At 48.1% G+C, this 22,957-nt stretch overlaps 1 protein-coding gene across 7 annotated transcripts in view; it reads left to right on the top strand.

Moving 5' to 3' along the window:
- Window positions 1-22,267, top strand: part of CTNND1 (catenin delta 1) — a 45,056-nt gene extending 22,789 nt beyond the window's left edge. For 3 of the 7 annotated variants that reach the window (XM_088843348.1, XM_055424167.2, XM_088843349.1), the window contains 19 exons: window positions 647-910; window positions 2,730-2,801; window positions 3,508-3,660; window positions 4,077-4,612; window positions 8,324-8,787; window positions 9,722-9,905; window positions 10,720-10,837; window positions 11,268-11,421; window positions 11,771-11,788; window positions 12,212-12,280; window positions 13,007-13,134; window positions 13,236-13,386; window positions 14,087-14,279; window positions 14,626-14,740; window positions 15,116-15,203; window positions 17,786-17,848; window positions 18,628-18,731; window positions 19,163-19,249; window positions 19,515-22,267. In XM_088843348.1, the coding sequence (XP_088699474.1) occupies window positions 716-910; window positions 2,730-2,801; window positions 3,508-3,660; window positions 4,077-4,612; window positions 8,324-8,787; window positions 9,722-9,905; window positions 10,720-10,837; window positions 11,268-11,421; window positions 11,771-11,788; window positions 12,212-12,280; window positions 13,007-13,134; window positions 13,236-13,386; window positions 14,087-14,279; window positions 14,626-14,740; window positions 15,116-15,203; window positions 17,786-17,848; window positions 18,628-18,731; window positions 19,163-19,249; window positions 19,515-19,526 (2,904 nt within the window). In that variant the 5' untranslated portion in view covers window positions 647-715 and the 3' untranslated portion in view covers window positions 19,527-22,267. The remainder of the gene's footprint in view (window positions 1-646; window positions 911-2,729; window positions 2,802-3,507; window positions 3,661-4,076; window positions 4,613-8,323; window positions 8,788-9,721; window positions 9,906-10,719; window positions 10,838-11,267; window positions 11,422-11,770; window positions 11,789-12,211; window positions 12,281-13,006; window positions 13,135-13,235; window positions 13,387-14,086; window positions 14,280-14,625; window positions 14,741-15,115; window positions 15,204-17,785; window positions 17,849-18,627; window positions 18,732-19,162; window positions 19,250-19,514) is intronic. The other 4 variants (XM_055424169.2, XM_055424170.2, XM_055424168.2 and 1 more) reach the window with 4 other exon arrangements.
- Window positions 22,268-22,957: the final 690 nt, after the last annotated feature.

Here is a 22,957-nt window from a genome sequence, read left to right on the forward strand (position 1 = left end):
AGTGGCTCCTCTTTGCATGCAGTCTTTTTATTCTGCTTTCTTGTCTGTTAGCCAAGGCAATTCTGCCCTCAATATTGTAGTGTAGTTCTGAAAAGTAGAAAAGCCCCTTTATATATGTATTCCATTTGAGGGCCTTAGTTTTATTTCCTTCCTTTGATGGTGGGGATTTTTTTTTTTTTTTACTACTTCCATTTCTCATTGGCATTTTAGCGTCGCATATTTGTTTAGTATGTTTTGTCGCCACTGCCGCAGTTTCAGTGTTCGGATTTGGGAGCCGTGAACTAAGATCTGTCCTGCCCCTCTGTCTCGAGAGGCGGCGTGCCCCGCAGGACCCTGAGTGCTTGTGTGTGGTGCGGAGGTGCAGCTTCACTGAGCAAAGCAGCCTGATTTTAACCTCGTGTGTGAGCAGTCCTGAGCCCCACCCCTCACTGACAGCGCAGGGCATGGGTCTGGTTGCACCTCTGCTTTCAGTGGCTGCCCCAGAGGGTGGTGGGCACCCTGCTCGTGCAGGCGGCGGTGGTGGGCCCGGCTTGGCGGCGGCTCTGCAGTGCGGGCAGACGGCGAGGGGCATCTCTGGCTCTGGGGTGGACCGTGCAGCTGTCCTCGCTGACCTGTGCCCTTCTCTCCCCGCTCTCACCCCCGGTAGTGTGCAGTGAGGGGCCCCCCTCCTCCCCTCGCTCAGTGGGCCACTTTCTCTCGCCCTGCCCTCACCTCCATGGACGACTCGGAGGTGGAGTCGCCCGCCAGCATCCTGGCCTCCGTGAAGGAGCAGGAGGCGCAGTTTGAGAAGCTGACCCGGGCGCTGGAGGAGGAGCGGCGCCACGTCTCGGCGCAGCTGGAGCGCGTCCGCGTCTCCCCGCAGGACGCCAGCCCGCTCCTGGCCAACGGCACGCTCACCCGCCGGCACCAGGTAACCCTCCGTCCGCCAGGCCTGCCCGCGGACACGGACCCCTCGGGGAGGCTGCTCTCCGCACGGCGGGCGCCGCGTGCCCCTGCCTGGTGATCGCCTTCACGGGGCGCTCGGCACTGCTTACGACAGAGGACGCTGCTGCTCCGCTGAGTGCGTGGACGTGTCTCTCGGAGCATCCGTCTGACTTCCTGTCGGCTGCAGTGGGGTTCTGGGTTGGGGTGTCGTCTGGTAGTGGCAGATCTGTAATTTGAAGCTGTACTCGAGTTCCTTCTTCTTTTTTCCTGGTTTCCCCCTACTTGGGGAAGCGGGGCACCGCGCATTCTCCTTCTCCCTCAGAGAACAGTGTGCTCAGAGGGCGGCAGTCTCGCTAAATCGTGTATTCCCGCTCCACACTCTTTTCGTTGGCTGTGTAAGTCATTTTTTGAGAAGGCGGTCATTGTTAATTCTTTTGGTTAGACTTGGAGAGGTAGCATCATGCTGCCGTTTAAGCCAGATGACCACAGGAGCCAGTGGTCTCTGGTTGGCTGACTCGGATGTCACTCTGAAGTGACTTGGTGTTCGAAAGGAGAAGTATCTTGTGTTTCCTATGGTTTCTGTAGTCTGACTTTGCTGTGATGTAATCTGTCTGAGGTTTTGTCTGTGTGTGCGTGTGTTTCTGTGTGTGTAGTAGGCACTGCAAGACTTCATCTTAAGAGATCCTGATGGGAATCAAGAGCAATGCTCATGCTCATGATTACTTATTCATTTTGAAATGGAGAAGGTCCCTCAGGCTGAGGAGCTTATTGAGTGAGAGGATATAATTTCAATCGGGGATGATCAGGATTTTGGAAGCCCTGTGTTTGCAGTGCTTCTAGGATTTTTACAGGAACAAGAATAGAGGGTTAGGGTTGGAGGGGTATATATTGTAAAGGAGAGCAGGACTGCTCAGCCTTGGAGGTGGTGGGGAATTCCAGGATTTAGTACATGGAGTCTCTCTCTCTCTTTTATTTTTAACTTCTGCTCAGCAATGAAACCACACCCTCCCTTCTTCCTGAAAATAATGTTTAACTTCCTTTCCCTACAGCATTACACGTCCTACGTAATGGGAGTAGGGTAGGGGAAGAAGCTCTCAAGGTGGCTGTATCTCACTGTATGCTCTTTGAAGGGGAGTAGCCAAATGTGTTTTTACATAGTATAAGGTCATTAGATTATTTCTTGCTGCTTCAGACGGAGCAACTTAAGAATGACATTTTTGAATGTGTTCTATGAATCTTATAATTGGTGATGAAGACATTGAGACATTTGTTTGCTTGAAGGGGGTTGAGAGGCTTATTTTCTTGCTGCTTGGAAAGAGAAACTCGTATCTCTTGCTTCATTCTTTATAAAGCTGCCTGGTGTGGGAGTTTACCATGGTTGTAGAGCGTGAAGATGCATGAGACAGTAAAGGCTTTTGGAAACCCCCCACCCTAGCTTTTCCAACTTTCCTGTGTTCTTATGGCTTTCCAAAAAGATTTCACGGGGAACTTACCTTATTCAGAAAAGAGTTTTGAGTACCTGAGGGCACTAGAGAGGCACTGAACAAAACTCACCAAAGCGCACAAACCCCTCTGCCCTCAGAACCCTTACAGTCTTACGTTCCAGAGACCCAGGCTGCCCGAGTTCCAGGCCCAGTTCTGGGTCTGAGGCGTGATGTGGTTCTTTTATCTGCACTGACAGACGGACTCCAAGCCACAAATGCCTTCTTGAAAGCCCATTTCCTGTTTGGAAAAAAGACCATTTGTGTTTGATAGAGCAGAAGAAGGCTGCAAAGTGAACTGTCTTCTTGTGGGCTCTGTTTCAGAACGGCCGCTTTGTGGGCGATGCTGACCTTGAGCGACAGAAATTTTCAGATCTAAACCTCAACGGACCCCAGGTACCTCTTTTGGTTCAAGGTCTGGGTTGCTTGTTCGTATGTTTCCCAGCTTGAGAGCATATTGGTGTCTTCTAAAGTACCTGGCACTTTGTAAACTTTTGTTAATTAGTTTCTTTTCATTTAGTGGGAAAAAATGAAAAAGTGGTGGTTCACAGTGTCTGTGTGGCTTTATTTTGGACTTGATTACATTGGCTGCTGACTTAGCCTCTGATCCCTCAGTCACTGCATCCCCTTTCTAGAGTGGGTGTGGCTCGACCTTGCAGAAATCCCTACCTGAAATCTCGCTGCTCTTGAGCCTTAGGCATATCTGAAGGCAGCTCTTACTGAGGATTTCTGGTTCATCTTAAAGGTTCTTATTGGGTAAAGTTGGTCTATTTGAAGGATCACTCAGGTACAGATACAGCTGCTCTTTACCCAGTTCATGTTCACTTGCATGACGAGAACTGGGAAGTTATATCTGCTGTCTCTGCCACTGGGGTGTCGTTGATGTAGCTATAGTTAACTCAGTTCCTGTCTGTTAAGTGAGTGGGATTGGGAACTTATAATCTTCTGCCCTTTTGTACCAGTTGGGAAAGTGGGAACAGTCACTCCTAAAAATTCTGGGCCCACAGAAGATGCACTGTCTTCAGGGAGACTGTGCTGCTAGTTGGGATGGATTGCTAGTGTATATGGCTTAGGAGTGGCTCTGTTTCTCGCTTCCATGTAGGATCACAGCCACCTTCTATACAGCACTATCCCCAGGATGCAGGAGCCAGGGCAGATTGTGGAGACCTACACGGAGGAGGACCCCGAGGGCGCCATGTCTGTGGTCTCCGTGGAGACCGCGGATGACGGAACCACTCGCCGCACAGAGACCACAGTAAGCTGAGGCTTGTGTGAGGACGGGGGTGAGGCCGGGGGCGAGGGCGGGGCCTTCCTGTGGCCTTTGTCAAGGGGGGGGGGCTGGGCAGTGCACTGGGTGGGAGGAAGGGCCAGTGGGCTATGGTGAGGCCATAGAGACAGTGCTCCCTGGCTAGGCAGGGAGGCTAGGAGAGATGTGGGAAAGCCTGAGGGAGTGAGGAAGGGAATCTCAGCAGCTTTCCGTGGGGCACTGTGACGGCCAGTGCAGCTTTCCCGCCTGCCAGCTTCCCAGAAGATTCAAGGGGAGACGGTGACAGTGCTCAGCATTTCCCGGGAAAGCAAGCTGGGGACAGAGGGTGATTTCTTAGAGGGGTCTAGAGTTTAAGCTTAAATTTGTTCACGCCATTAATGTTCGTTTTCTTTCCTTACTCGAAGGTCAAGAAAGTGGTGAAGACTGTGACGACGCGGACGGTGCAGCCAGTCCCCATGGGGCCCGACGGGCTGCCTGCAGACGCCCCGTCACTGTCGAACAGCTACATCCAGACTCTGGGCCGCGACTTCCGCAAGAATGGCAGCGGGGGCCCTGGTCCCTACGTGGGGCAAGCAGGCACGGCCACCCTCCCCAGGAACTTCCACTACCCACCCGACGGATACAGCCGCCACTATGAGGACGGGTATCCTGGGAGCGGTGACAACTATGGCAGCCTGTCGCGGGTCACCCGCATCGAGGAGCGGTACAGGCCCAGCATGGAAGGCTACCGGGCGCCCAGCCGGCAGGACGTCTACGGGCCGCAGCCCCAGGTCCGGGTGGGCGGGAGCAGTGTGGATCTGCACCGCTTTCATCCGGAGCCCTACGGGCTGGAGGATGACCAGCGAAGCATGGGCTACGATGACGTGGATTACGGCATGATGTCCGATTATGGCACAGGCCGGCGGACGGCGACGCCCTCTGACCCGCGGCGGCGCCTCAGGTGGGAAAGGAGAAGGGAAGCAGAGGGCCTCTCAAAGACAGCGGAAGGGGCAGCTCTTCCTCTTGGGGAGCAGAGGCAGTTGGGACCCCCTCCCCCCTGCCTGTTTTTGTAGGAGACCATCCTAATCATTCCTCTTCTGATTTTACTAAATACTGACTTGGTTTTTTTTGGTCTCCTTTTCATTATAAATATCATGTATTCTAATTATAGAAAACAACCTGTGACAGTTAATTGGTCCTAAGAAGTGGCCTTTGGTTCTATGTCAAGAGTTTCTTTATTTTCTGCCTAAGGTTTGACACCCCTGTTTGGAACCTGATATCTGAAGCTATAGAATACTTGTTCTTATGAATTTCTTCCACTTCTTGTTTGGTGTTAAGAACAAGGTTAAGGATTTTAGGCTTTCAGGAGCCAAGTAGACAGGTGAAAGTGTTAGTCGCTCAGTCGTGTCCGGCAACTCCCTGGACTGTAGCCCGCCAGGCTTCTCTGTCCATGGAATTCTCCAGGCAAGAATGCTGGAGTGGGTTGCCATTTCCTTCTCCAGGGGATCTTCCCCACCCAGGGCTTGAAACAAGTCTCCTGCACTGTGGGCAGATTCTTTACAGTCTGAACCACCTAAAGGTATATGTAAGAACCCTCCCTGTGGTGGTTTAAATCTCAAGTTAAAAACCTTGATCTCACAAAAACCCTAACACCTTGTGCTTGGCTGCTTCTTACATTGATTGTGACGTGAGATGGGCTGGCTTCCTTAGAGGGTGGTACTTTACTGACATCCTGAAAGGCTCACTAGTTCTGACTATACTGCTTATACCTGAGGATTCTTCGGTGACGTGCAAAAGGCCGTAACTGATGTGTGGACGGGTAGATGGTTTACACCGAGAAAACGCTTTAGAATGGAAGCTGCCAGACCTTTTCTGAAAAAGGGAAAGTTAGGTGCTCAGTTGTGTCCGACTCTTTGTGATCCCATAGACTGTAGCCTGCCAGACTCTTCTGTCCATGGGGATTCTCCAGGCAAGGATACTGCAGTGGGTTGCCATTTGCTTCTCCAGGGGATCTTCCTGACCCAGGGATTGAACCCAGGTCTTCTGCATTATAGGCAGAATCTTTACCATTTGAGCTGTCAGGGAAGCCTTAAACCTTTTCTATAAAGGACCATGGAATTAATTTAGGCTTTGCAAATAATATATTGTTTTTGTTGTATGTCATTGTTCGTTTTGCAGCCTTTTAAAAATATGAAATGATATGGTTAGATAGTATGACCAACTCCATGGGCATGAATTTGAGCAAACTCCAAGAAATAGTGGAGGACAGGGGAGCCTGGCATGCTGCAGTCCATGGGGTCAACAAAAGTCGGTCATGACTTAGTGACTGAGCAAAAACCACAAAAAAATATGAAAACCGTTCTTAGTTTCAGGGCTGATGTGGCCCTTGGGCTGCCAACCTTGTTTTAGAATAAATCAGAAACAGTGTTTTCTGAGCAAAGAGAAATAAGAATTATAGGAGAAGATTTACGGATGTCTTAATGGTAAGAATATCCTCCCAGCTGTTGCTGAGTTTCTGTGTGAGGTCATGACTTTCTAAAGCAGATGCCTTGGTGCTCTGTTACTCACATTAGGTGGCTTTAGTTAACAGCAGACTGGGCTGGGCCCAGGCTGGAGGCCCCATTATCTGAGCCTGAGTCACTCACCTTTCAGGTGTCTTTGGACAGCAAATCCAACTCCCATGTGACTCATGTTTTATTCCCGGGGTGGGGGTTGGGGCACCCCAGGTCTGTGTGTAGCTTGAGCAGCCGCGGATAACAGCCATCACCAAAGGAGTCGGCCTCGGGTGGTGGCGCCTTCCCTTGGTGACAGGTGTGCTTTTCCTGACTTCCTCATTAGTGGGCTGACTGAGTGGATCTGAGTGAGTGCTGGTGGCCAGGTCATTCTCTTGTCCCTGGTTGGGGAAGTTGACATAAAGAGGGCTTGGGCTTGGTTCTTGGGTTTATTCCAGGGTGGTACTGGACTTAGAAACCTGCTCGACTAGCCGAGAACATTTGCTGCTTCCTGTTCTGGGCCTCGTAGAGTAAGGCAAGGTCAAGTGAGAACAGTAAGGCCGAAAGAGGAGTGGGGAAAACAGTGAACCTGAGCCCTCAGCTCTCGCTGTGCCTTTGCTCTTAGCTATGTAGCTGTAGGAAAGTCATTTAATCCTTCTGGGCACAGCTTTGTTATTTGTAAGACAAAGGAAAGAATGTCATGACCTGCTTGTAAAAGTGACCAAAATCGTTATGGTGATTGTTTTGCAATTGCTTTATATTAAAATCATAATAAAAGTAAAAATGTCTTCACTACGAAACCAGAGTTCCATCCATTGATAAAGAGCTTCCCTTAACATTCTTATGCTTTTCTTTTGTGTTCTTTTCCTTACACATGTAAACACAATCTGACCTTATTTTTCCCTCCTGAAATGGAATCTTAACTTGACATGCTGTTTAGTAGCCTACTCTTAACACTTAGCTATATAACCTGTGTATTTTGTTTCAGTGATATTAAAAAATAGTGATTTTTTTTTTTTTTTAACTGACTGCTTTGTCCATTTGAATTGTGTTTGAGCGCTTAATGTTGACAGCTCTGAGGCAGGCCCTCTGTTCAGGCTAACCTTGAGGGTTTGGTGACAGTGGGAGTGGTTTTGTGGAGTAAACAAGAGGCTCATTCGAGTGTTGCACACAGTGGAGTCTCCTCTCTCCTGTGGGGGCCACTGAGTCAGATGAGCTTGCAGAGAATGGGTCTCTTCCTTCCTGGCTGTTAAGAAAACTAACAGTGTGGCAGACTCCCCCTCTAGTGGTGGTCGGTAGTACCGAGTAGGAAGCTTATCTCGGGTTAGGCATTCTCCTCTACCTGCAGTTGCTCTGTCTCTGTTTCTTTTCTCAGTGGGTGAGTATCCCAGAGGTGATGGTGGCCAGTAGTGTGTATTTTGACAGAACCGGAAGTGTTGTCTTTAGAAATTGGAGCCTAGAAATCCGGTCTCAAACCCATTTGCTGAGTCGCAGAGATGACCTTGGGATGAACTGTACAAACTCATGTTCAAGCTTATGGCTTGTCAGCACCACAGCTGAGTCCCGCGTGAGGTCACAGTGTCCTCTACTGCTGCTACTCTCAAAAAGAGAGGCTCTGTCAGAATCTCGCTCGTGCTCTCTCTAAACAATAATTTCCAAAATAGGGTAAGGAGAGGCTGAAAGGTGAGATGTGTGTAAGAGTCTCATCCCAGCAGCTGTTTCCTGTGTGTAAATGCCTCACGAGAGCTGGTCTCCAACATCGTTTCTGAGTTCTCTGCTGCCAAGCTCATTGGTTTCATTAACTCTGCTGTCTGAAGGCTTATTTCAGTCTCTATCTGGAGAACTTACTAGGTAGCAAGTATCATTCAAGCACTAAGCAGTCAGGATTTGGTTCTTTTTTGTGATCAACTGTCCAAATGTTTGTTGCTCCTCCAAGCTAGTAAACGTCACAGAAGAAAATGATAGCTTTAATCTAATCGCAGATGCCTTTAAAATTATTGTCTTATCTCATTAAGAAAAATTGATCAGTATATTCTTTATGCAAAGGAGAGATGAGATCTAGTATGCTCCAGCTGGGGTTCTTCCTTCCTTGAAGATGAGGGGTAATGGGGTCTCCAGAGAACCAGTGCTCGACAGCTTGGTGTATTCTTTTTTCTCTCTTGGTCCTTCTGACACCACAGGAGCTATGAAGACATGATTGGTGAGGAGGTGCCATCAGACCAGTACTACTGGGCGCCTCTGGCCCAGCACGAGCGCGGGAGTCTGGCAAGCTTGGACAGCCTGCGCAAGGGCGGGCCCCCGCCCCCCAGCTGGAGGCAGCCGGAGCTGCCGGAAGTGATCGCCATGCTGGGCTTCCGCCTGGACGCCGTCAAGTCCAATGCGGCTGCCTACCTGCAGCACTTGTGCTACCGCAACGACAAGGTGAAGGCCGACGTGCGGAGGCTCAAGGGCGTCCCGGCGCTGGTGGGCCTGCTGGACCACCCCAGGAAGGAGGTGCACCTCGGGGCCTGTGGCGCCCTCAAGAATATCTCCTTCGGGCGTGACCAGGACAACAAGATCGCCATAAAGAACTGTGACGGCGTTCCTGCTCTTGTGCGATTGCTCCGAAAGGCGCGTGACATGGACCTCACTGAGGTGATTACTGGTGAGTTCCAGGCCCGAGGGGGAGCCTCTAGGTTTAGAGTCAGAGATGGTGCAAGGTTTTCCAGATTTTAAACACTGGAGTGGGTTGCCATTCCTTTCTCCAGCTGACCTTCCTGACCCAGGGATTGAACTTGGGTCTCCTATACTGCAGGCAGATTCGTTACTGTCTGAGCCATCAGGGAAGTCTGATTTTAAAGCATTGTTTGCTACTGTGTTAAATGCAGACGATTTCCCTTAAAATCCCAGATTCTTGGCTTCTGTTTTCAGTGTACAGGAACTGGTAATGATGGATCTGTTTTACTGCCCAGTAGTTGGTCTGAGGTGACTGGGGCACGTTCCCTTAGTGTGTGTTGAACACAGCTTTGTGGGTCACAGTCAGCATCCCAAGAGAAAGAAAGGAAAAGGGATAGCACAAATCATTAGTGCTCAATCGGGGTGATCTTGTCCCCAGAGGACATTTGCAATGTCTGCAGGTATTCTGTTGTCATAACTTGGGGAGGTTGGGAGTTGGAAGGGAGTGCTGTTGGTCTCTAATGAGTAAAGGCCTGAGATATACTCACACTTGATCTTAGCCAAAAGGCCGAGAAGCGATGAGATATACTCATTTAATGATGGGCGGGATAGCTCTCCACAACGAAAATTATCTGGCCCAAAATGTCAGTGGTGGTGAGATTAAGAAATGGGTGTAGCGGGCCCAGAAATTATTGCTTATAATAATTATTGTTTTAGAAACCTTACTTCATGATGTGTATGTTTGTATTGACCCATAATGTAAAATATATTGTCATGAGTAACAAATTAAAGCTTGAATATTGTTACAAGGTATTTGGTCATTGGGGAAGACTGAGAAATGTTGGGAAAGGGGTTTCTCTTTGGCATTCTTCAGACGTACTGTCTTGGTGCTGGAGAACTGTCTGATGAGTGGTCTCTGCCAGGGACCCTGTGGAATCTCTCATCCCATGACTCCATAAAAATGGAGATCGTGGACCACGCACTGCACGCCTTGACGGATGAAGTGATCATTCCCCATTCGGGCTGGGAGCGGGAACCCAGTGACGACTGTAAGCCACGCCACATCGAGTGGGAGTCTGTGCTCACCAACACGGCTGGCTGCCTCAGGTAACAGAAGGGCCGGGAGTGCGTGAAGACTGAGTTTCTAAAGACTACAATTGCTTTCAAAGCACGTTTAAATTCTGTAGTCTGCCGTTCAGGCTCCGTTCCTGTTTGTGTTGCGTCCCAGGACCCCATCCTGTGTTTCTGCCTGTTGCTATCCCCGGCATACCATATATGCCTTGTGTGGTTTACTTGCGGTCCCCACACCTCTCCCTCACTTCTGTGCCTCTTTGACTTCGTTAATATGACTTGTTCCAAACCAACAGTGTCAGGCCATTGTCTAGTCCTGGGCTTGTGTGTGTCTGTGCCCTTCAGTACTTGTTTCCAGTCAGCCTGTGCTGCGTGCAACACATGGATGCAGCCTGCTGGGTGGGCAGCGTGCGGAGAGTCCTTCCCCGTCTGCAGGGCGGATCTGCTGCTTTGCCGTTTGAGGCCAGACTCGGGTGTTCTTACTCCACGAACATTCTCCTCAGGTCTTTTCCTTGTACTGAAAAACGTGCAGAATATTCTTTCTCTCTTTGGAAGCTACTCCTGTGTGCTTTGTCCCCATTCTTCATTTGTACTTTCCCATGAGCGGTACCTGCTCTGTCTTAAATTATTGCTGTTGGTATACTTTATCTGTGTGCCCCCACCCCTGGCCTGGTTATAAGTGTCCTGAAAGCAGGAGCTTCAACTTTCTCTCAACTCTAGTGCCTCCAGTATAACAGATACTCTTTATTTGTGACAGTGGAAAGGTATTAAGGAGGCTTGTAGAGACTAGGGGTACTAAGAGAGGGTTTCTGGTGTTCAGTCATCTCGAAGCTTCCCCTTTTCCCCTCAGGAATGTCAGCTCGGAGAGGAGTGAAGCGCGCCGGAAACTTCGGGAGTGCGATGGGTTGGTGGATGCTCTCATTTTCATTGTCCAGGCTGAGATTGGACAGAAAGATTCGGATAGCAAGGTAGGTTCATGGGTCAGGCACCCGTAACACAGACCTATCATCTCAGGCTTTCAAATAACGTCAGATACCTGTACCAGCCCCGTCCTCAAAGTGGGTGTTCACTTTAGAGGAGAGCCGTTTCCCTTGGAATCCCCTTTGCCTGCATATTTCAAAGCTGTTTAGCCATACTTCCGTTTGTTTCTAATTAGGAAAAAGTCAGTGTGACGGTGAGTTTTATGTTGCACACCAAATGGTAGCAGAAACTTTTATTAGCCTGAGGCTGAAAGAATTCTGAGAGGCTTGGGGACACTTAGGTATTATGAGAGATAATGAATTGGGCTATGCTTTTGAGGATCACTGTTTTAATACCTGAATCATGGAAACCTGTACGTGTTAGAAAATCACTTGTCATTCTCTTCTCTCACTGGACCTTTTATTTTGTGATCCCAAGCTTGTGGAGAACTGTGTTTGCCTTCTTCGGAACCTGTCGTATCAAGTTCACCGGGAGATCCCACAAGCAGAGCGTTACCAGGAGGCGCCTCCCAGTGTCACCAACAATACCGGGCCGCATGCTGCCAGCTGCTTTGGGGCCAAAAAAGGCAAAGGTGAGGCTTGCTTCCCTGTTCCCGGCTCACTAGTGCGGGACGGGGGAGGAAGGCGTCTCTGGCTGTACGTGTGGAACGCTTGCTGGGCAGTGCTGGGGTCTGCCTCGTCAGGGATGTCTCTGCTGCTGCGTCCCCTGTGCTGTGTGCTCCGCGCTGGCGGCGGCGGCGTCAGTGTCAGCAGTCGGGCAGCGGAGGCTGCGAGCCCGGCTGGTCTGGGGCCTGTTTCTGTGTTTGTCTTTCCCTCTCTGCTCCCTGCTTATTTTCCCGTGACCCTGCTGACATCTCTCTCCTGCGTTTTTCTTCCTTCATTTCTCTCCTCTCCTTTCCACCTTGGGTGACGCACTGGAAGATGAGTGGTTCTCCAGAGGTGAGTGGAATCTTTTAAGGTGCTTACCTACCTCTAATTTGCATGTTTGGGTTTTAGCTTCCCTGGCCTTTCCTTGCCTAACCCTTCCCTGTGGATGCATGCAGGAAACTTCATTTGTGGAAGGCCACTGAACCCGGTTGCGCTCTGCTGAGCGCGCGGCTCGCGGCATGCTGTTCCTGGGCAGCGGCGGCGGCGGCCGCCCTCCTCTCACTCGGCTGCTGCCCGTGCTCTGTCCTTGCTTCTGGGACAAGCTGGGGACCCTGTCTTATTTTCTGCGTTTGGTGTTTTATCTTATGCCCCTCCTGATGCATCTCTGATGGAAAGATTCTGACTGAAGGATAAATAATATACTGAGCGGACCACTCTTCCTTTCTTAAACTTTTTATCCCTTCTCCCCCTACTTTCTTTTTTAAATTTCCAAAGGGAAAAAACCCACAGAGGATCCAACAAATGATACAGTGGATTTCCCTAAAAGAACTAGTCCTGCTCGAGGTAAGTTATCTTTTTCTTCTCAGGCTCCATGGGTCTAATAAACATAGTCCACAGATAAGTGTTTGGCAGCCAACCACTAGGTTATACAGTGTGTTCACTGTTCTCTCCCCCTGACTTAAGGAATTTGAAGTGATGATTAAAGTATTTGGAAATTTTTAATATACAGTGACTTTCAGAGGCCTTCTTGTTATGGCAGTTATTCGGATTACTTGAGGGTAAGGACCTGGTGGTATTCTAGACCAGGGATTTTTCATTCTCACCGATAAGGTGAGTCCAAAATTCACAGCTCTCCATGGACATTACAGTTAAATCTGTGAGAGACCCTTTGACTTCATCATGGTTAGGGTAGGCAGGATGCCTCACTTAAGTTGGAAATTCATCTGAGATGAGGAATCTTTAACGCTTCAGTGCTGTCGATGAGTAAGTGAATCCCTTGAGTGCTGGGCAAGGCCAGAGCAAACTGTGGCTAGAAAGACTAGGAAGGAGAGAGAGCAGTTGCGTGCGTTGATACATGTCCTGCTTTTGCCGTGGAGGAATTATTCTCGAGAAGGCATGTAGTCAAATCTGAGTTTGCTCTTGGGTTGGGGGGGTGTTTGGAGAGCCTGCTTATATAGGAGCATAAACCCATCAACCCAGAGTCAATCCTAACACTGGACTGTAGTCAGCCAGAGCCTGCTTTGTAGGCACTGCTAAGCACCCTTTGCTTTCTTGCCCTTACTTGTGCAGGCTATGAGCTTTTATTTCAGCCGGAGGTGGTTCGGATATACATCTCACTCCTCAAGGAGAGCAAGAATCCTGCCATCCTAGAAGCGTCAGCCGGGGCCATCCAGAACTTGTGTGCTGGTCGCTGGACGGTGAGGCCCCTGTGCAAGATGTGTTTGGGGTGGGAGGACTTTGCTTCCTCGTTTGCTGGCGTTTGTAATCTGCTCTGCTTCTCTCCATGCGCTTCTTGTAGTACGGCCGATATATCCGCTCAGCTCTGCGCCAAGAGAAGGCGCTTTCCGCCATTGCCGACCTCCTGACCAGTGAACATGAGAGGGTTGTGAAAGCCGCATCTGGAGCCCTGAGGAACCTCGCTGTGGACGCTCGCAACAGAGAATTAATCGGTAAGGAGCTGGCCGTTAACCATTACCTCAGGGTCTGGTGCGCCACCTTTCATTCAGCAGATACTGAATTTATTTGTTGAAACAGCTGAGGAAGAATCCTAGTCCTCCATGGTTTGTGAATCTGGGGCATTAGAGAAGGTTATATTCTAATGGTTCTTGGAAAGAGAAGAGGTGATGACTCTTCGAAAGTTGAAAAATCATATCTTACTTGTTGAGCATGTACTTTGTTACTAGGGATTGCTAAGCGTATCTGCATGTTCTCATTTAAATATCACCATTTTACAAAGGTTCTTTCTCTTTTTTTAAAAATAAACAAGAAAATTGAGGGTCAGGATGTTAGTTTCTCCGGAGTTAATAAAGCAGAGCCCAGTTTTTGTTTTTTTAATTCACAGTGACCGCTGTATTAAGCTCCCGTAGTATTCAGTACGCCATTTTCACTAAGAGACCTGACTGGACCGTGTAGCGTATTTGACATGAAGTAGCCAGATTGCTTTAACGTGACTGAAAGAGCGAATAAGGAGACAGAGGAAGGACAGTGCATTCGTGGCTGCTCCTGCTCCTTTGCCTTCTGCAGTGAGAGTCACAGGGGCGTGAAGCCATTCTCATGGGTGGTCATGATCAGTGCAGTGAGTGTTGGGCTCCTCAGAGCCTGGCTTCGCTGGCTCTCCCTGTGTACATGCCTCCCGTCTTACCATTGTAGGTAAACATGCCATTCCTAACTTGGTCAAGAATCTGCCAGGAGGGCAGCAGAGCTCTTCCCAGAATTTCTCTGAGGACACTGTGGTCTCTATTCTGAACACCATCAACGAAGTTATCGCCGAGAACTTGGAGGCTGCCAAAAAGCTCCGGGAGACCCAGGGTATCGAGAAGCTGGTTTTGATCAACAAATCAGGGTGAGAGTAGCACTTCACCATTGCGGCTGGGGCGTGTGAATGCAGGAGAGGGCGCTGGGAGGGCGCTACCCTGCTGATTGTGCAGGCTGTTTTCCCTTATTTATATGTAAAGAATGAAGGAGGTGTTGCTGCCTTTCTGTCTTAATTTTGAACCATAAATTGATAAGATTCTTCCATCAGACATGTTTTTGTTACTGTTTGAGTTAAAATACAGGACTTGGTGAATACCTGATCTTGCCCGTTTGGGGACTTATCTTCTTATGTTACACTGGATTAGAGAGGACAGGTTCTCAGCTTCTTTCCTGGTCTTACATGCACATCCCATCCGGTTTTCTTTCCCTAAAAGGAACCGCTCAGAAAAGGAAGTGCGAGCAGCCGCGCTTGTATTACAGACGGTCTGGGGATATAAGGAGCTGCGGAAGCCACTGGAAAAAGAAGGGTGGAAGAAGTCGGATTTTCAGGTAGAGTGACTCTCGGGGCTGTGGCGCTCACCTTTCTCCCCCTTGGTTTCAGGTACTGCTTCTCTCTTTGCTTCTTCTGTTTCACTGTCACACTGAGTCTACCTTTGACCTGCGTCTCTGTGTGTGAAGACATCATGTGTTTCCTTTCCCCCCCAAATGGTGCCTGAAACAGCCCCGGTCCTGCGCTGTGTCGTGGCGCAGTGTGAGTGCTGCTGGCCGCGTCGGACGCTGCCCTTTGACCTCTTCTCCAGATCTGTCTCAGCCCTTTGAAGGAGTTTGCCATTTTCTGAGGCCCTGAGAGCCTGAGCCCATTAAGGAGTAGGATGTGGGTGAACGCGGTACTCTGACGTCACTGCATTTTACGTTTGCCTGCAGGTGAATCTGAACAACGCTTCTCGGAGCCAGAGCAGTCACTCCTATGATGACAGCACTCTCCCGCTCATGGACCGGAACCAGAAATCAGGTGCAGGGTCGAGGGGACGCACGTCTCTGTTTTTATTCCGTCTCTGCTCTTCTCTAGTGGGCCTCCTATCTAACGAAATAAGATAGGTAGTGATTTCTGAACAAGCTTGGCTTTTGGTGGAGGAGAGTTATACTTCACCTCAGGATGATAGCACGGAACCTTAGAAAATAAGAGAGCATCAGAAGATAAGACAGGCAGTTAGCCTGGGTGTGATCCCAACTTTGCCTGTGGACTTCAAGTGACTGGGTAGTGAACCTTACTCTGTTTTCTCTACTTTATAAAGTTGTAAATTTAAGATGTGCAACGTAATGACTTGACAGATGTATATAGAGGGTCCCTGATTTAATGATGCTTTGACCTATGATTTTTCGACTCTGTGGTGGTGCAGAAGTGATGTGCGTTCAGTAGAAATGACACTTCAGGTTGAGTTCTGACCTTCCCCTGGCTGGTGAGACGCCGTGGGCCACGCTCATACCAGGCAGCAGTGGGTCAGCCACAGAGCCCTGTCAGTCCCGAGGGTGAGCAGCCGACAATGCCAAGAGCCACTCTGTGCCCAGACAGCTGTTCCGCCTTTTGCTTTAAGTGCCGTGCTCAGTGTGTTATATATTGTGAGATGTTCAGCACTTTGTCGCCAGGCATGCTCTCTGTTAGGTGATTTTGCCCTCCTGTAGGCTGATGTAAGAATTGTGGACACGCGTAGGCTGGGCTGAGCTGTGACCTTCTGTCTGATGGGTGAGGTGTGCTAAATGCAGTTTCCGCTTAACAGCAGGCTTATCAGGATGCAACCCTGTGATCAGTCTAAGGGAGATCTGAATGTTGCAAAACGATTATTCTTCCCTTTTAAATTTTCATATAATACCAAGTAGTATATGTTTACTGTTGAAAAATTAGAAAAGACAGGCAAACCAGGAAAGGGAAACAACAAAAAACACTTATTTCTGTTATCCATCCAGAGATAACTCTGTTATTTTGGATTATATCTTATAAATACTGCCATGTGAGCAAACACATTTTCTTCAAAAGACAAGTGATATGTTTTGTTTTGTGAAGTGATTGTCACTTGTGTCTTTTATAGTCTTTATTGGCTTAATGACCCTGGGGTTTTGCCTGAAATGTGGTCTGAGGATCATCAAATCTGTTGACATTTGTGCTGACGGTACAGAAGCGTGGATGGTGCTTGCTTTATTGCTGGGGGCTGAGCACAAACCAGGGCAGTGACACCAAACCAAACCAGCCATTGTAGTCTTTGTTGCCATTTACTTGCTGTTATAAGAAGAGCCAGTTTGGGGAGGGTGGCGGGGGGAAGCCAGTCTCACTTAAGAGTGTACCTGGTGGCGCTGTACCAGTTACTGATTTTATTGGTTCTGCTCTTGAGGACTCTCTAATACTCTGCGTTGATGCAGGGGTGCTCAGTGGCACCTCCAGCGCACCAAAGCCGATGGCTATCTTGAGGGAAGCGCTTGTGCTATTTGTTTGAGTCACTGGCTGAACGTAGCCACCTTTTTTTTTTGGAAACACCATTTTTACTTAAAAATGACAGACATTTTCTTGAAAATGAATGCAGAGAGCTTGTCAGTTTGGGGAAAAGTAACTGACAAGTACTTGCGGCCTGAATTTTCAAGTGAAAATTTTAATTTTGGAAGACTTGTATCTGCCACTGTGACTCTGATAAAATCCCAATATTTAATATCCTTTTTGATGAAATCATTGATGATTTTAGTGAGTGTGATTTTTTTTTTTAATATATCATGAAATGTGTTACACATTTTAGAAGATCTGCATAACTCTGTGAACCAGTATATTTTCCAGGTGACCAATGCATGATTTTCAAAATCATACAGGGTTAATTGATCCATTCAAAGTGCAAAACAGACCAGTGGGTTTTAATTTAACAGAAGGTGAAGAGAGCATTGGTTTGGATTCAGATTCCACATTGTGCTGACCTTAAAGAAAACTCTACTTGTTGACTATTAGTATACTATCAAAGAATAGTCACCATCATCTGAAAAGCCTGTTAAGAAGTTCGAAAAGGGAGGATAATTTTATCTGCGTGAGGCTGGATTTTCTTCGTACAGTTCGTCCAAAATAACATCCCAGCAGATTGAATTACAGAGGCAAATATGGGAATCTAGCTACCTTCTCTTAAGCCAACTCCAAAGATGTGCAAAAATGTAAAACAATGCTTTTTTAAAAAATTAAAAAGTATGATTTATGTTAACATGGAATAGGTTTATTGTTATTTTTAAATGAAATGAATATTTAAAATCTCTTAGTGACATAACTGTTAATACAGGTAACCTGCACCAGTGAACGCTCTTTTGGATCCTCGTAATTTCTAAGAACATAAAGGGGCTTTGAGACCAAATAGTTTGAAGCCCGCTGGCTTAGAGTGAATGGTTTCTTATATTAGAGTCTGTAGGAGAGGGATCTCTTTTATCTAGAGCTTGGCACTTGTGGGTGGTGCTCAGTAAACATTTGATGAGAGGGAGAGGGAAGCAGAGACAGACTGAGAGCAATGTGTATGAGCACGTACATTGTGAAGAGCTGGGTTTTGACCTGGGTAACTTTCTGACTCCTTATAGATAAGAAACCTGATCGGGAAGAAATTCAGATGAGCAGTATGGGATCAAACATGAAATCATTAGGTAGGTGGTTAATTCCTGCCAAGCACTCGGAGGAGCAGGCCCCTGGGACGAGGAGGACTGTCCGGCGCTGCCCTTCGCTCCGGCGGCCTCACTGTTTGCCGTCCTCAGGAGCGCTGGCTGCGCGTTTCGCTGGGGGGGCTCGAAGAGATTTAGTAAAACCTGATCTGTCTACCTTTTGCCATGTTTCCACATGTTCAAAGGTTAAAACAAAACCACTTTATGACTCTGCTGTTACCACAGAACCTTCCTTGTGTCCCTGAACTGCACTCATGCCTTTCACGGTCTGCCGCTGGCTCTGTGCTGTCCTGCCCTCCACGCCCTCTGCGTTCCCCCCACCTAGGCCACTGCTGTCCTGTCCTTCACTGCGTACTCTTTCTAGTTTGCTCTTGTAAGACCTCGTATCAGAATGCCCTTCCCAACTGCTTTCTAAACTGTCTTCGTCCCCAAAGGCTTGGTTGAAGTCCTGTATACTTTTGTCAGGTCTTGCCTGACTGTTGAAGCTCACCTCACCTCACTGTCTTCTCCTAATTCCAGTACTCTCCATAGACAGATCTCTTCAGTTTAGCTTTATTATTACATGTGGTATGTATTGCCCTCCCAGTTAGATGTAAGGTTTTCTGTCAAGGACTGCCAGACTTTAACGCCTTTCTGGAGCATTTGGTAAAGTTCCGTGTGCAACAGAGGTGCCTAATTCACATTTGTCTGCTTCATACGTGTTTTACACCCGAGGGGAATACCATGTCTCTGTGTACGTTTTCCCTTTTCTTTTTTTAAACTAGATAACAACTATTCCACACTGAATGAGAGAGGGGACCACAACAGAACACTGGATCGATCTGGAGATCTCGGCGAAATGGAGCCATTGAAGGGAGCGCCCCTCATGGTAGACCCTCTTTATGTACTGTTGTCCTTCTAAGGCCAGCTCTGTTTTGAAGCCTGCATGTGCTGTGAATTAGGAAAAGAGGGTATACTGAAAGATGGCATCGTTTTCTTGAGGCTTTTTTTTTTTTTTTTTTTTTTAGGGAAAAAGTAGGACTTTTGATTCATGTTGAGATTTCTTGGGCCATATTTCTGTGACGGTCGAGAGGGGAGCAGCAAGGCTGGAATGTGTTGCGTGTGTGACTAACGCCCGCTGGCCTGTCCACTCAGCGCTCGCTCTTTGTCCCTGCCTTTTCTGGGATGTCTTGCCGTTCCCTCGCTGCTGTTGCCTTGTCTGTTAGCGCGTACAGATGTGAGGGCGTCCCTGGGTCTGGCGCTCGGTCGTGAGGTTCCTGTTTTCTTTCTGTCCTACTAACACACTGCATGTGTTCACAGCAGGACGAGGGGCAGGACTCTCTGGAGGAGGAGTTGGATGTGTTGTTTTTGGAGGATGAGGGGGACCCCATGTCTTACCCCCCCATGGTATGTCCTCCAGCCACCCCCAAGATGGTCCTCGAGAAGCGAGGTCTCTGTGTGCCAGCAGTTTGCCAATCATGCTAATCCTATTGCGTTCGGCCACATGGGGTTTAGGGGCGCTGCTTCTGTGATTGTCACCTCTTAAGAGGCCGCTGGTGATCTGATTTTCCATTCCTGCCACTTCCTTCCCTTCAGATTTGTTCTGCTGTCTTTTGGTTCTCCTTATTCCCAGCCGCACTAACATGTCTTTCTCTTTTTTTTTATCCTACAGCAGAAGATTTAGCACCACTCTCTCCGCTGCATCCGGGCTTATAATATATGTACTTTTATTTTTTGGTGGTGAAATGGACTGATGATTTTCCCTTTCTTCGCTGGACTGTTGTGCCAACTGCCAGGCTGCCTCCTGCCTTGATGGCCCTAAGTGGTTGCCTTCTTTCCATCAACTCCCTAACTGCTTCCAGTGAAGCTTAATTGTCCCTCCTCCCCCCTGCAGACCCCTCCAGTCACTCCCAAGAAGCCTGACTCAGTTATAGACATATCTTGAGAAACTGCTGCAGGTTAGCTCTTTTTGCCAGCTCTCCCTGGAACTCTTGGCCTTGGTGGAGGGAGGGAGAGTGGGAACCTTCACTGGAAGCCTTGGAAAGAACCGGAAGTTACATGCTATACATGCCATGTCCAGCAATCTGGTAAACTGATGATTCTTAATCAAGATTTTTCTTTTCCTGGTGGGGAAGGGACTTTTTTTTTTTTTTTGAGAATGGAAAGTGTGAGTTCTTCTTTTATTCCTTATGACGATTTTTGAAGCAAAGAAGGCCGGCAACATTGGCACATCCCACTTGGCAAGGGCCCTTGAGTAAGTGAAGGTTTCCTAGAGCGGAGAGTAAGAGACCTTGCCCTCCTCCTCTCCGGGGCGGGGCCACCCAAGGACCTGCACCCCCCATCTCTTCCCCAAGCCTCCTGCCAACCCCGGCTGCTGTGGCTGCCCCCGCTGAGCCTGTCCCGAACCCTCCTCCCCCAGTCCGTGGTAATGTCTGCTGACTCTGCCGTTTGCAAGAGGCTGTAGAAAGAGGAGAACGTGTCAAGGAAGACTTTTTTGGGTGCGAAGGAGCAAAACGATGTCTTCTGGGGAGAAGAGCCTCTGGGAGGAGCTAGTAGGAATGTACATGATTCATTTAGTCTGAAACTGGCAGGAAGCTTCCCTGCTGGCTCCCCCTGCCCTGCATTCTCCTGTCCTCACCCCTGCAGCCCGTCCTGCCCCTGCCTCCCCCGGACTGGCTGGCTGACTAAAGGACTTGATGTACATACTCCTGCCCCTCTACCCTGAAAAGGTGGGGTTTGCCCCTGGCTCTGCCTCTTCTTTGTGCCTTTGGCCTGGGGTGCATCTCCTCCTTCCCTTCCATGTGCCTTTCTTTGCCTCTGCAGTCTCATTTCTCATGATTTTGCAAATTATACTTCGTTGCTTTCTGACCTACTGTTGGCCCCAAATAGCAGAAAGAAGAGGAGAGGGGACCTAGAGACCCTCCCTGTCTCCACTGGGAATTGAAACAGCCTCTGACTTTAGCCATAGAAGGTTTTTACTCAACTGTATATGTTGGGGTTTTGCAAAAGTCCTGTTCTGGTGAGTCTCCAGATGAGGTTGCTTGCCCAGGATCACCGTCATCTCTGAAGGGGTTACAGGGAAGGCGTGTCCATCCCTGCCTCCCGCCCCGCCCCTTCCCTCCTTCTGTTAGTGTGCAGGTTGGGCTAGAGGAATCAGCTGCTCTGCGGTTGATTATTTTTGTTTTTAAACCCGGTCCCTTGTTTACTTTTTACTCCTCCTCCCCTCAATCTAAAAGCGCTGTTCAAATGCAACTGGAAATCTTTCTTCTCCTCCCTCCCCCTTTCCTAATATATTGAGGCTTTGGGGTAGGAGAAAAGTGCACAGCCCACCACCCCCTTCCCCTTTCCCTATGCATTTACCCCGTTGCCTCCTCACATTGCTTCCCACTCCTTTTCTGGCAAAAAGGAGCCTCTTCATGTCTGACTAAGTGCAGGGGCGGCCGCCCCGTCCGGCCCTGGCTCTGCTCTTGGTCTCTCTGGTCGTCCTCTGCTGTCTTCCTGGTGCTCTTTTTGTCGGTGGGTGTGGGTGATAGAACAGCCATAGGCTTCTGGGGACCTTTAATTGTTTTTTCCTTTCCATTTATAAAGACACTAAACATTCAATTTCAGAGAACCAAAAATCCCACCTTCCCACCGAACACTACTAAGGGGCGTGTCTTCTGCTCCATACCTTTTCTGTTTTTCTTTCTCTCTTGTTAATGCTTTTAAAAACAAATGAGTTTTTTATATAAATAAAGTTTTTAAAGTGTGTGTGGGGGGGTCCTGTGTCATTCCTTCACTCTGAGCTGTGTCTCTTCTCTCCTGTTCATCCTGATCGCTTCATTATATATCAGTGTCCTTTTTCTCTCCAGAGCACCCAGAAGGGGATTGTACCAGGATGGATTAATTTTGAGCCCAATCCCAGCTCTTAAGAAGAAACATTCTTTTAATTATATATGAAATACTTTTCCTCTGAAGATTCTTAAAAATTAAATGTAGAGCATGGGAAGCTTATTGCTTAACTTACAGATAGGAAAGTGAAGTATAAAGAATTAATAAATTTCTTAGTCACTGGGATTCTTTTGCGACATCTGTCAAAACTAACGTTGAATAAAGCTCTGCAATACATGGCCCTCTTGAACATAGTTATGAGTAGAAGATTAAAAGCTGTCATCCTAATAAGTATGAAAATGGCTCACTGGGCCATGAGGTTCCTTCTTAGGCTGTCTGCCATCCTTTAGTAAGATGGTAAGGGGCAGGCCCAACGCTTCCTCCGTGTCCTACCAAGTAACGTGGGTGGGTAGCAAATAGATTTCCAGGGGTTGTCTGTGCTGTAGAGGCCAAGGATTAAGACCTCTGGAAAGGGGCCTTGTTACCTTGTTAAGATGAGAACTGATGTAAAATGCTTCTTATTTGCCCAGTCTTGAGATTAAAAATGTATAGCTATTTCTGGTGATGCTCACGTCTCCATTTTGTTGAACTAGGTCTCAGGTATGAAAACTTTCTTGGACTAGTAAAACCAGGACATCTTAGCATTGTAGCTGACTGATACCTCTTAAAGCTTGATTTGTGTCCAGCAGTTGTAGTTTTAGAAAGGTGAAGCACAGAGCCGGAAGGCTGTTAGAGTTTGCTTTATAGAGAGGTTTGGAAGCCCTGCTTGAGTGTCTTTTTTTAAGTGTAGAAAAAGCTGGCTATTGGTGAATAGCCTTCATTTCTGTTATATTTATTATCCACTGGCATTGAGCCGCACACAAGCATTCCTCTCCTCTCCCTGGATTGGTCCATTTGTTTTATCTCATTCAATAAATATTTCCTCAGCACCTTCCACGTATCAGGCATTGTTGTGTACATCAGGTTTAGATGAGAAGTTGAGATGGATAGACCCTTTCTCATATCGATAGCAATCCATGAGAATCTGTGCTTTTTTTTAAAAAAAACATTCCTCCGCCCTTAACTAAAACAAGGTGTTAAAAAGAATAATCTGTGGAGTCCCTGTATCTTGTTTCTTGGTACTGATTTAGTAACGCTTTTGAAGCCTCTTGGTGTCTCTCAACACCAGCTTTAGGAATCCTGTGTATTTTGTCAAGATTTGCCAACTTATTCCCTGATCTTTACAGCCTGAGTTTTTATTCCCCA

The sequence above is a fragment of the Moschus berezovskii genome, chromosome 14, assembly GCF_049115385.1.
Source record: "Moschus berezovskii isolate FMDL1 chromosome 14, NW_MosBer_1.0, whole genome shotgun sequence".
NCBI lineage: Eukaryota > Metazoa > Chordata > Mammalia > Artiodactyla > Moschidae > Moschus > Moschus berezovskii.